Below are 14,515 nucleotides of genomic sequence, written 5' to 3' on the forward strand. Positions count from 1 at the left end.
TGCTGTCAACATTCATATACAAGTTTTTGTGTAAAAATGTTTTCATTTCTCTTGAGATATACCTAAGAATGGGATATACTTTAGGAATGGAACTCTATGTTTAACTGTTTGAGGAACTACCAGACTGTTTTCCACAGCAGCTACACCATTTTACGTTCCCATCCACAATGCACAAGGGTTTCCAATTTTTGTGCATCCACAGCAGAACTTATTATGTCTTTTTTATTACAGCTGTCTTAGTGGATGTGAAGTGTTATCTCATTGTGGTTTTGACTTGCATTTCTCTGATGTTGAGCTTCTTTCCTGTGCCTATTGGCTATTTATATATCTTCCTTGGAAAACTGTTGAAATCTTTTGCCCATTTTTAAAATTGGGTTATTTGTCTTTTTGTTATTGAGTTGTAAGAGTTCTTTATATATTCCAGACACAACTTTCTTATCAAATATATGATTTCACAACTTTCTTTCATTCTGTGGGTTGTCTTTTCACTTTCTTTATGGTATCCTTTGAAACACAAATGTTTCAATTTTTTGCTTCATTTTGTTCATTTTCATTTTGATAATGTAGAGTTTATTTTTTCTTTTGTTGCTTATGCATTTGTGTTTTTATTATAACAGAGTCCAATATATTTTTAAAAGCTTAATTGAGGTTCAATTGACAGAGTAGACTTTAAAGTGTGTAAGTTGATACATTTTGGCATATACCTACACCTATAAAAATATTACCACGGTCAAGATAATGAATATATCTATCACTCACAAGAGTTTTCTCTCAACCTTCATAATCCACCTTTCCCCTAACCCACAGGTCTGATTTGCTGCTTTCTGTCACTGTAGATTAGATTGCATTTTCTAATATTTTGTGTAAGTGGAATCATAAAATATATGCTCTTTTATGTCAGTTCTTTCACTCAGCATAATGTTGTGATTCATCCGTGTTTTTACATGTATCTTTAGCTCATTGCTTATTATTACTTAGGAGTATTCCATTTTATGGCTATATCACAATATATTATACCTATTTACATGTTGATGAACATTAGGTTTTTAATCAGGTTTTGCTATAGTTTGCTATGAGTATTCATGTACATTCTGGGCATACCAAAGAATGGAATAGCTGGGTCTTTTGGAAGGTACACGTTTAACACGTTTGAAGAAAATGCCAGTTATAGTGCTCCACATTTTTTCCAGCATTGTTATGGTTAGTCTTTTTAATATATCTGTTATGTTTGTATATCTCTTTGTAGTTTTCATTTCAATTTCTCTAATAAATGATTGTTGAGCATCTTTTTCTTTGCTTATTTGCTTTTCACATGTCTTTTTTGGTGAGGTGTCAGTTGAAGTCTTTTGCCCATATTTTAATTGGGATATTTGTTTTCTTATTATTGAGTGTTGAAAGTTCCTTATATACTCTGAATATAGGTCCTTAGATAAGTTATTTGAAAATACTTTCTCTCAGTCTCTAACTTATCTTTTCATGCTCTGAACAGTATCTTTCAAAGGGCAAAAGTACTTAATTTTGAAAAAGTTCAATATTTAAATTTTTCTACTATATATTGTAGTTGTAGTGTCAGAACTAAGAAATCCTTTTCTAAGTCAGAGCCACAAAGATTTTCTACTATCTTTTGCCCCAAAAATTGTATACTTCTAGGTTTTACATTTAGGTCTGTGATCCATTTTGATTTAATATTTGTATGGATGATCCTTGACTTACAGTTGGGTTACATTTTGATAAACCCATAGCAAAGTCCAAAAATCTTAAGTCAAACATCTTAAATTGGTTACTATCTGTAGTGCACGGTGTGAATTCAGATTTGTTTTTTTGTAAATTGTACCAGGACTATACTTTTTCACTCTCTATTCTGGTTCAGTGATCCATTGTCATCTTTGCAGCAGATGACACACTGTTTTGATTACTGTTATTTTAAATGAGTAGTGAATTCAGATAGTGTAAGTCCTCCAACTTTATTCTTCTTTTACAAAGTTATTTTGGCTACTATTCTAGGTGCTCTGCATTTCCTATCAATTTTAGTATCAGTTTGTCAATTTCTGAAAAAAAGAGTAAATCTGCTGAGATTTGATTGAGATTACATTGAATCTATAGATCAATTTGGGAATCATTTACATTATATTAGTCTGTTTTCTGTTGCTTATAACAAAATACCTGAAACTGGGTAATTTATCAAGAAAAGAAGTTTATTTCTTATAGTTTTGGAGGCTGAGAAGTCTACTTTCCATGGGGCGCATCTGGAAAGGACCTTCTTCTGCATGGGAACTCTACACGGTCCCTTACCAAAGCAGGCAATCACATGGCAAAGATGACAAGAGCTCTTTCCTGTGCTCTCATTATAAAGCCACCAGTCCATACCCATGATAATCCATTACTCCACCAATGGATTAATTTATTCATGAGAGCATATTCCTCACAATCCAAATATCTCTTAAAGGCCCCACCTTTCAAATACCATAATCAGATTTCCCACCCTTTTAACACTGTAACAATAAGGATCAAGTTTCCAACACATGAACTTTGGGAGGACAGATTCAACCCATAGCAGACATCTTAACAATATGGAGTCTTCTGGCCATGAACATGGTGTATATCTATTTGTATCTCTTTTTATTTTACTTTTTCTTTTTTTTCTTTCATTGTTGTTGTTCTTTTATTTTAGATCTTTGATTTTCTCAGCACTGCATCCTAGTTTTCAGTGTACAGGTCTTGTGCATCTTTTGCCAGATTTATACCTTAGTATTTTGTGATTGGTACTTTTTAATTTCAATTTCCGGTTGTTCTTTGCTACTGTATAGAAATGCAGTTGACTGACTAAACTTATTTATTAGTTCTAGTGGGGGTTTTTTTGGTTTTGTTTGTTTGTTTTGGATTTCATAGGGTTTTCTAAATAGTTGGTTATATAATTTACAAATAAAGACAGTTTTACTTCTTCCTTTCTAATCTTCATACCTTTTGTTTTTCTTTCCTTTTATAATTGTTGGATGGAAGTGGTGAGAGCACACATCCTTGCCTTGTAGGAATAAGAATCTTAGGAGGACTGTGTTTAGTCTTCTACTGTTAGTGTGATGTTGACTGTAGGCTTCTGTAGATGCCCTTTATATTGCTGAGAAATTTCCTGGTATTCCTAGTTTGCTGACAGTTTGGGTCAGAAATGGGTTAGATTTGTAAAATGATTTTTCTGCCTTTAATGAAATGATAGTATAGTTTTCCTTTTTTAGTTTGTTAAACTATTGAGTTACACTGATTTATTTTCAAATGCCAAAGCAATTGCAATAAACCCAACTGGATAGTGATTTTTATCTTTTTTATATACCTACAGTCTTTACTTTGCTAGGTACTTTGTTCACTGAAACATGTTCATGTCAGAACTATGTCCTCTCCGTGCAATTTACTGGTGATCACAAAGCACAGACATGATTCCAAAATACAAGTTTCAGTGAACACTGTACTTCTGTATAAAGCAAGATCTGGCTGTATTGTTGAATTTGATTTACCAGAATTTTGTTTTTAAATTTTACATATATGTTCAAGAAAGCTATTGGTCTGTAGTTTCCTTTCTTGTAATGTCTTTGATTTTGTTGTGTAATACTGGCTTCATAGGCATTGAGACGTATGTCTTTCGATCTATGTTTTGTCCTTTTTTTTTTTTTTTTTTTTGTGACCGCGCTCAGCCAGTGAGCGAACCGGCCATCCCTATATAGGATCCGAACCCGCGGCAGGAGCACTACTGCACTCCCAGCGCCGCTCTCTCCCGAGTGAGCCACGGGGTCGGCCCCGATCTATGTTTTGAAGAACTGGTATTTTTTCTTCTCTAAATATTTGGTAGATGTCATCAATGAAATCATCTGGGTTTGAAGTTTTCTTTTCTGGAAAGTGTTAAACTACAATTTTAATTTCTTTATCTATTCTTGAGTTAGCTTTGGTACTTTGTAACCTCCAAGGAATTTGTCCGTTTCATCTAACTTGTCAAATGTACTGGGACAAAGTTTTCTTTAACATTCCCTTTTTATCCTTTTAATATCAGTAAAATCTGTAGTGATATCAACTCTCTCATTCCTGATATTGGTACTTTGTAACATCTCTTTTTAATTTTTTTAAATGGCCATTCTGGCTAAAAGTTTAGCAATTTTTTGTTCTTTGCAAAGAACTAGCTTTTGTTTTCATTGATTTTTCTCTATTGTTTTCCTGTTTTCTACTTCATTGATTTCCTCTATGTTATTATTTTCTTTATTCTGTTGAGTTCATATTTCATTTGCTCTTCTATTTCTAATTCCTAACAAGCAGAGGTCATTGATTTTTCTTCTTTTCTAACATAGGTGTTTACTGCTATAAATGTCCCTCTAAAAACTACTTTAGTGGCATACCACAACTCTTGATATGCTATTTCATTCAGTTCAGTGTATTTTCTGTTTTTCCTTTTTGCTCATGGTTTACTTATCAGTGTTTTATTTAATTTCTAAATATTTGGAGATTTTCCAGGTATCTCTGTTATTAACAACAAGGTCAAGGGTTCGGATCCCTGTACCACCAACCAGCCACCAAAAAACTCCACAGAAAACAGATATCTCTGTTATTGCTTTTTCTAATTTAGTTCCATCATGATCACAGAGCATACTTTGCATGGCTTGAATTTTTTATATTTACTGAGATTTATTTTATGATCTAGAATATGTTCTATCTTGATAATTATTTTATGTGTACCTCAAAAGATTATATATTCCTGTGTTGTTGGGTTGAGTGTTCAATAAATGTCAGTGAGGTCAAATTGGTTGATAATGTTGTTCAAGTCTTCTTTATCCTCATTGATTTTATGTCTTTTTAGTCTACCAGTTATTAAAAGAAAGAAGTACATTGAAATCTTTGACCATAGTCGTGAAATTGTCTGTTTCTACTTGGAATTCTCTAGTTTTTGTTTCATGTAATTTGAATCTGTGTTATTCGGTGCATAAATATTTAGCATTCTTATATTCTCTAGAAAATCTGACTCCTTTTTATTATGAAATGACTCTCTTTATTCTGGTAATATTTTTTGTTCTGAAGTCTGCCTTGTCTTTTATTAATATAGCCACTTCAGCCTTCTTTTAATTTGCCTTAGCCCAGTATATCTTTTTTTTTTTTTTTTTTTGTCTTTTTGTGACCGGCCGCACCGCGCTCAGCCAGCGAGCGAACCGGCCATCCCTATATAGGATCCGAACCCGCGGCAGGAGCACTGCTGCGCTCCCAGCGCCGCACTCTCCCGAGTGCACCACGGGGTCGGCCCAGTATATCTTTCTTTTTAACATACGTAACAGCTTTGAGATATAATCACTTACTGTACAACTCACCTGTTTAAGGTATACAATTCAGTGGTTTTCAGTATATGCACTGAGTTCAAGTTTGGGTAATATTTTCATTACCCCCAAAAAGAAACCTGTACCCATTTATATTCACTCCCTGTTTCGTCTCCATAACCCCAGCCCCAGGCAACTACTAATCTACTTTCTATCATTATAGATTTGTCTATTCTGGGCATTTCATATAAATGGAATCATGCAATATGTAGTTCTTTGTAACTCGCTTCTTTCATTTAACATGTTTTTAAGGGTCATCCATGTATCAGTATAACACATTCCTTTTTATGGCCAAATAATATTCCATTGTGTAGATATACCACATTTTGTTTATCCATTCCTCAGTTGATAGAAATTTCAATGGTTTCCACCTTTTGTCTCCTACAAATAATGCTGCTATGAACATTCATCCATACAAGTTTTTGTGTGGACATATTTTCATTTCTCTTGGAATGTACCTAGGAGTGGGATCCTGGGTCAAATGGTAACTCTATGTTTAACCTTTTGAGTAACTGCCAGACTCTAGCAGTGGTATCATTTTACATGCTCCCCAGCAATGTATGAGGGTTCCAATTTCTCCACATTCTCTCCAACAGTAGTTATTATCTTTTTTTATTTTAGCCATCCTACTGGGCCTGAAGTGATATCTTGTGATTTTGATTTGGACTTCTCCGACATCTAATTTTGTTGAACATCTTTCCATGTGCAGATTGATCATTCATATATCTTCCTTGGAGAAATGTCTGCTCACATCCTTAGTCCAATTTTTTTAATTGTTTTGTCTTTTTATTATTGAGTTGTAAGAATTTTTTATATATTCTAGATACAAGTCTTTTATCAAGGTATATGATTTGCAAAAGTTTTCTCCCATTCTGTTTTTTGTCTTTTTGCTTTCTTCATGGCTGATTTATCTTTTATCATTACTTTCATTTTTTACCTATTTGTGTCTTTATATTTAAGATGATTTTTTTTGTAGGCAGCATATAGTTGAGTATTCATTTTTTAATCCAGTTGGACAATCTATACCTTTTAATTTGTGTTTAAACTCTTTGTATTTCATGTCAATATCGGTATGACTAAAGTCTACCATCTTATAGTTTGTTTCGGTTTTTGTTGTTGTTTTTTTCTGTTTCTGCTTTCATTTGAATTAGTTGAATATTTTTTTGTGATTCCATTTTATCTTTTTTTGTTGAGTTATTAACTATAAATCTTGTTATTTTAGTAGATGCATTAGGGTTTATAGGATCTTTAACTTATCCCAGTCTGTCTTCAAATAACATTATTCCACTTAACATATAGTTACAGATTCTTACAAAAGTATACTTCTATTTCTTCTCTTCTGGCCTTGGTGCTGTTTTTATCACACATTTTCTATCTACTTATGTTATTAACACCACACTATGTTGATTTTTGTTTGCTTAAACAGTCAGTTTAAAGAAATTTAAATAATAAGAAAAAATCATTTATATTTGCTTACATAGTTGACATTTTCAGTGCTCTTCATTTCTTTGTGTAAATCCTGATTGTCTTCTGGTGTCATTTTCCATCACTTGATGGGCTTCCTTTAACATTTTTTTAGTGACATAAAGGAAAATTTTGACATAAATGACTACATAAATATTATAAACCTTTTAGCGAAGGACACCATAAACAAATTTTTTTTTTTTTTGGACCCGTAAGGGGATCACAACCCTCGGCATGGTGTGGTCTGCCCGCACCACGCTCAGCCAGTGAGTGCACCAGCCATCCCTATATAGGATCCGAACCTGCGGCCTTGGCGCTACCAGCGCCGCACTCTCCCAAGTGAGCCACAGGGCCGGCCCGTAAACAAAATTTGAAAAAATAAAAGGCTGGGAAGAAATGTTTGCAGTGTATCAGAGTAATAATAACAGCAATTTAAAATAATAGTAATAGCATAATAATAATAGCAATTTATAATAGTAATAGTAACAGCAGAAATTGAGTGTGTACTTTGCTGTATACCAGCCACTATACTAAACACTATCATGAGTTTCCTCATTTAATCCTTACAATAGCCATTTGAGGTATGTACTATTATTACTCCCACTTTACAAATAAGGGTATGGGAATAACAGGGAAGGGACTAATGTCTCTTGTTGCAGTGAGTTACTGTGAACTCGCAGGGAGAGGTAGGAAACACTGAGGCTTAAAACAGGAAAACAGAGTTTATTGATGTGCTGGCATTTTCTCAGTGGACTCAAGTCTAAAGGCTGAGCACCCCAACGCAGTGGGGCAGTTATTTTTATATTATAGCATTTCTGGGTTTCTGTAACCGAGCAGGAGCAATGATCGTATGATCTTTTGTAGTTATGACTTTGTTGCAGTGGAAAAGTACAGCGGCTGAGAGAGGAGCAGGCTGAAAAATTCTGTTTTAGCAGTCTATGGTAACCACAGGGTGAAACCAAGGGGGCGTGCTGCTGCAGCAGGGTGTTAGCAAGCCTGTGATAACCACACGGTGAGAGAAGGCGGGGCTTCATGACATCTGGGTGGGGTCTTGGCTACAGCATGGATGTTTAGTAACCACAGCCAGGTGGGACATAGCCGGGTAAGTGTGAGTGCCTCATCTCTAACAATCAGAGATAGAAAAATTAATAAGAAAGAAATTTTAGGTGGCAATTTTCAGAAGAAACATGAATAGCTGATGAACATAAGAGTAATACTCAGCTTCTCTCATAATCAAGAGAACACTCATTTTTAAGCTATTCAGCTGGCAAAAGTAAGAATCAATGCTACTAATATTGGCAGGGTATGAAGGACACACTCATACCCTATTGGATGTATGAATTCATACATTTCTATAGGGCCATTTAGCTTTACCTGTTGATATTTAAAATATGTATACTTTGAACACATGACTACCATCCAGAAATCCTTGTATAAGTACCCGAGGAAAACTGTCTTATCTGTGTGTATGTGTGTAATGGAGAACACTTGGCAACAACCTGACCATCAATAGCAGAGTATTAAAACGAGTGATGGTTTATCTATATTATGGAGTAGGCATTGAAAAGAATGAGACTGTGGGGAAACAGACAATCTGATTGGCTACTGGTGGGAGATATAATTTGGTACAACTACTCTGGGTGGAATTTTCAAAATAGGGATCAAAAATTCTCAATCAGACTGTATCCCTTTCCCATATGTGTATGCTATATTATTTAGTGGAAATAAAATATTTGCTGAAAAATATGAGTTTGTGTAGCAAAACCCATTTGGGTTCACATTTGGGTTTGTTTGTGTTTTTTAAGGATATATGTACTTACATATTTGTATGTGCCTGGAAAAAGGTTTAGAAAGATGCACACTAAATTATTAAAAAATAGTTATCCCTGGAAAGGAAGGATTTTTAACTTTTAAAAGTCTCTGTTACTTGAATTTAACAAAAACTTCTGTAATTGTTTTGAAAATACAGTTTTTAAAAAGATACATTAGTTGTAATTGCAAAGAACACATAGACAAACTGACTTAAAAGAAGCAAGACTGTTTGTCCCCAAGGGTTTCCAAACTAAATGGATCAAGGTTCTTTCCTCCTGGGCTTAAATCAAATTTTATTTTTAAAGGTAAGGTGCTAGGCTTTACCTGTAGAGCTCAATAGAATTTAAAAGAACTGAACTTTTATAGATCCCAAGTTCCACAGTACAAGACCAAGGTAGTTAGTGAGCTCTAAGACATTTATAATCTTTACAAATTCATGTCAAAAATTAAGAATAACATTTTAAATTGCACAACAGCAGTAAGGGTTTTTGTTGTAGGTGGTAGTTGTATGTTTGAAATTTTGACCAGGGTTATAATAAATCCATGCAGTGTCTTTGAAAAGGGAAGCAAGGGTGCACGCTCACTCAAAAGGTTTACCATTGATGCATTGATTATAAAATACTGTAGAAAGTCTGCTTTTTATCATAGGTTCTCATGTTTTAATATAATCTCCTAGTAACAAAATAGGGTGTGCTGCGTCTCTATGAAATAACTCGAAAACTGTTTAGCTAAAAAGGTAGAATGGATAAGTTACCTGAAAAAAATATTACAGATAAGAATTTTTAAACCAGTTATTAGACAGGGAGACAAAGAAGAAATAATTTATTCTTTCTAGTGAAAGAATACTGTTCTATGTTAGGTCTTGAGCAAAGTTACCTTAAAGTTTTCCAAGTAAATGTTATGGTCTGAGAGATTCGTTTCTTTGTTAAATAATTGTTCTGGTAAACTATTTATATTGTAATTTTTTATCCAGAAGGATAATTTGAAGCCAATCATATATTTAGTATACATCACACAAGCTGAATATTTTGTACATAGGTTTCCAGTCTGTGTTAAAGATTTTGAAATTTTCCTTTGTTGTACCTGAGGCTTTTTTTTTCTTTTCTAAATCCCTCAGACCTAAAGTAACATTTTATATGAAAAAAGGAAATCTGTTTTTATAGATTTATTTAAAATAATTAGAGAAAAATTGAGCAGCAGTAAAGTTTAAGCCTTTAGTCTCTCATTTTTCTATGTGTACGGAGGGAAATGAAGTGGGGAACACACACATATATATATATTAGGAAAATGCCTATAAATAGGAGACATTACATAAAATCACATTTTACAAAAGTTACTTCTATATCTAAAGAAAATATTTTTACATGGCATTGTGTTGCACTACATAATAAGAATGATGATAATATAAACACTTTCACTGAGTACTAACTGGATGCCAGGAATCATTCTAAGTACTTTCCATTCAGTATCTCATTTCATCTTCACAACAATTTTATGCTATAAACCCTCTTATTACTCAGTTTATAAATGAGAATCTGAGTCTTAGAGAAGTTAAATAACTTGCTCAAGGTCACATAGGTGCTAAATGACAGAGCCAGGATTTGAATCCATGTAATCTGGTTCCAGAATCTAAACTCTTAACGACTTTGCCTATAGAGTGGGATTCAAGAAGGAGGTCTCCTTGGATATGCAAAGTATGATGCTTCTATTATCTGAGAGGTGCTCAGCAATATCTACCCTACTGCCTATTAGAGCAGCTGAAATTCCATCATTGGAGATTCACTGCTTTGGGTTTACAAGACTTGGGGATATCAGGGGTCTTCAGTTAAAATGCAGTTATTCATTGAGGAATAATAAACATCTAAATGGACAATGACAGTGATCACGAACTCAGTAATGGAACAGAGGGTCACAATGACTGTGGAGTAGCAAAGAAGGAAGGGGGGCTGGAATCTCCTTTGATTCTAGGAAATACAGCACAGCTGATGCTGCACAGCATTGATATGTTATGTTAACAAGATGCCTTTCCTTTGTTGTACAGCAATCAGCAGGCCTTTTTACTGGAGAATGTCCCCTGTAATAATGCAAGCTGTGAGGAGGCACATCGTATGTTTAAAGTCTACTGGGAGCTGTCGGACCTAAATCAAATCAGGGATGCTATGGTTGCCACCTTCTTTGACATTTACGAAGATGTGAGTTCAGAGCTGTCCTGTGTGTTTGGAGTTTAATTACCATCCACCTTGTCTCACTTTAGCTTTACCCTATTTGAACAGAAAATGTAGATGATACAAGAAAGCCCCTTTTAATGTTAAATGGTAGTGGAAACAAATTTATTGACACTGGCTGATCACTACAGTCAAATATGAGAATGCTCTTATCTAATTTTGTGCTTATTTGGATTAAACCACTAAAGAATCGTGCTCTGAGACTGGCTAATTTGTAAGCTCAGCAGTAGAAAAAAGCACAGCTGACAGATAACAGACCCTTGAACCTGCGCAAGATCACAGAAGAATGAACCCAGTACTATACTCACTTTTGTCAACTGGAAGTAGCATCTATTGCCACAAATTCTTATGACTCTGACTTTGGTTTCCAGGTGACCTTGTGAAAGACATTTAGAGTTCTGGTTTCTCCCTTTCTAAAGTGAAAAGCCAGTTTACCACTCAAAAAAAAATAATAAATTCTGGAAGAAAAAACTGTTAAATTCCAGTGTTAATGTATCACAATATATCTTTTCAAGATTATTTATTTTAAAAAGTTAAATGCCTATCAGGACATTTATATCTTCATTAGCCTCATTTTGGGTTTGTTTTGTTTTGTTTTTATGAGAGGCTTATTCTCAAATGATGAATTATTTAAGTCCTTATTTTCCTCTGTTCCTGCCTGCTATCAAATCTTGTATTTTTTCACTTTTCATTAGCAGTTTCCAAGCGTAAAAGTAATTGGCAGAAATAGCACAAGGAGGAAAAAATCAAGAGAATTGACTACGAATCAATTTTTAATTTCTGTACCTCAGAAACATCATGAGTGAAATTTTAAATTGTTTTTAAATCTGGGAAATAAATTTGCTGCAAAAGAGTCAAATAATTAATATCCTTAATATAAAAGGATATATACGAACTGATATAAGTCACCACAAACTGGAAAAACACAACATAGTCAATTTACAGAAAAAGCCCAAGTTGCTAACATGAAAAAATATAATAAGTGATCAGCCTCATGAAAAGAGTCAGAGGAATGTCAGTTTAAACAAGCACACCTTTTTTCTTCAGTAAAATTCAGTTAAAAAAAAAAAAAAGCTTCCCCCTTTTTTATTTTTTATTTTTTTGGTAGCTGGCTGGTACAGTGTACCAGGTTCTGAACTTATGACCTTGGTATTATAAGGCTGCGCTCTAACCAACTGAGCTAACTGGTCACCCATTTCCCCTTTTTTAGTAAAAAAAATAGTACTATGCAGTGGTGGCAAGGACATATAAAAAGGTCATCTTCCTGATGTTTAGGAAGGATCTGACAGTCCATATCAGGGACCTTTAAAACTTCGTGCAAATATGACTGGAAGGAAATATACCAAAATGCTAACAGTTATCTCCATGGACTAAAATTACAGATATTTTTTATTTTATTTATATTTTACTATTTAAAGTTGTGTGTATATATATATTTTTAATAGTAATTTTATTTTAAACATTAGGTCAAATAAATAAGGTTTACATTTACATAATAATCATGCCATGCATTTTAATGATCTTTTTTTTCAGTTGGTCTAGTAGTTTTTCTTACCATTTTTGTTTATGTTTTTTCCAGGGAATCTTGGACATTGTGGTACTAAGTAAAGGATATACAAAGAATGATTTTGCCATCCATACACTAAAAAACAACTTTGAAGCAGATGCTTATTTTGTTAAAGTCATTGGTGAGTATTTTTAAGTATTAGTATTTACTTTTATTCTCTCTTTCTCTCTATCTCTGCCTCTCAATGTACATGTCCGAAGAGTAAGGACACACTCCTATGTAATCCACGTGCAACCCTCCAATTCAGGAAATCAACTTCGGTATGATACCTTTCTCTCTATACATAGACCTTGGTCAAATTTCACCAGCTTTCCCAACAATGACTCTTTTTTCTTTCTAGTTCAGGATTCTGTCCAGAAATATCTATTGCATTTATCACATCTTTTCAGACTTCTTCAGTCTGGAATAGTTCCTCTTTTCCTATTTTTCATGTCCTTATCAGTTTTAAAAAATACAGGCTTTACATTCTGTAAGATAACCCTGTTTCCTCATTACCTTACTCAGGTCATGAATTCTTTGTAGAAATTTCACTGCAAGAAATTGCAGAATTGATGCCATGTGCTTGTCAGTGTGTCATCAGGAAGCACATGCCACTGACCTGTCCCATCACCATGATGTTAATCTTGCTCACCTGGTCATGATGACCACCAGGTTTCTCCACCTTAAATTCACTGTTTTCCCCTTTGCATTGATTAGTATTTTGTGGGGAGGTAGTCCGATAATTGCTTTAATATCCTTTTCCTTATCAAATTTCTACCTAATACCCTTAAGAGTCTATTGACAACTCCTGCCTGAATCAACTTCTGTATTTGTTAAATAATGATCCTCTGCTTTCATCATTTCTTACACTTATAAATTGGCATTCTGCTGTTCATCTAGTACTTCCCTTTCCCCAAACCTGGAATCAGACATTTATTCAAGGAATTCTGGTTCCTTTTAGCAGATAATGGAATTTAAAAACCAAGTTCTGGGTACTTAGTATGCTCATTGCTATTGGGTTGTCATTTCTTCCAGGATCTTTCAATGGGCAGAGGTAGGAAAATACAGGTATGGCTTCACGTACTTACACACAGATATACACTGTTATAACTATTTTTACATCTGTTTATATTTACATGTACTATAAAACCGTTAATTTGTATCAATATTTCCATTCCTAATCCAACACAGCATATCAGGGTTCTTTCCAGTCTTTTCTGTGTTTGTAGATATCATCCCTAGCAGTGAGAAATGTGGCTCCCATTCTCCTCTATATGCTACTTACAAGGGTATTTCAAAAAGTTCGTGGAAAAGTAGGATTGAAAAATAACAAGAATCTTTCCATTCTTTTTGAAGTACTGTCATATTTGCTCACTGTAACCAATTCCCAGCCATGTCAGCTGTCTCCTCCACCTGATACCCATGTTCATCATAAGGATCCAATACATATTTTGTTAAGGGTATACCTAAGTATTTTATTTTCTCTGGAATGGTAATAATGTTACAGTGTTTTTAAGTTTGGTTCCCACGTTTTAGTATGTAGAAATGAAATTGATTTTTGTGTTGATCTTATATACTGCACCTTTGTTCAAATGACTTGTTAATTCTAGAAAGTTTTGTATAGATTCCTTGGGATTTTCTACGTAGGCCACCATGTCATCTACAAAGGGACAGTTTTATTTCTTTCTTTCTTATCAATATGCCTTTTATTTCCTTTGCTTGTGCTGGATAGAATTTCCATTACTATGTTGAATAAGAATGATGAGAGTAGACATCGTTGCCTTAATTCCAGTTTTAAGGGGAAAGCATTTCATCTTTCACCATTAAGTATGATATTAGCTATACACGTAAATTTTTTGGTAGATACTCTGTATCATATTAAAGAACTTCCCCTATTCCTAGTTTGCTCAGAGTTTTATCATGAACTGGTGTTGGAAGGTGACTGTGTGTTACTATTATTAGAGTTGACATCAAGACAGCCTTATCAGTTTGTGAGTAAAACATTACAAGTACTTTGTAAAAATATTTATCACTGTTTTGAAATGAACATAAATAGCAGAACACAGAAAAGCAATAGAATTATATGTGTGGAGAGATTTATTTTGAGAGATGAAATTGACAAAATG

General features: G+C 34.0%; 1 protein-coding gene across 1 annotated transcript in view; it reads left to right on the plus strand.

Annotated features, from left to right (window-relative positions):
* The window catches only part of ITFG1 (integrin alpha FG-GAP repeat containing 1), a 256,540-nt gene that overhangs the window by 142,848 nt on the left and 99,177 nt on the right, over window positions 1-14,515 (plus strand). Inside the window, exons 11-12 of the mRNA XM_063110734.1 lie at window positions 10,660-10,810; window positions 12,423-12,531. Of these exons, the coding sequence (XP_062966804.1) occupies window positions 10,660-10,810; window positions 12,423-12,531 (260 nt within the window). The remainder of the gene's footprint in view (window positions 1-10,659; window positions 10,811-12,422; window positions 12,532-14,515) is intronic.

This window comes from Cynocephalus volans, chromosome 10, assembly GCF_027409185.1.
Source record: "Cynocephalus volans isolate mCynVol1 chromosome 10, mCynVol1.pri, whole genome shotgun sequence".
NCBI classification, from domain to species: Eukaryota; Metazoa; Chordata; class Mammalia; order Dermoptera; family Cynocephalidae; genus Cynocephalus; species Cynocephalus volans.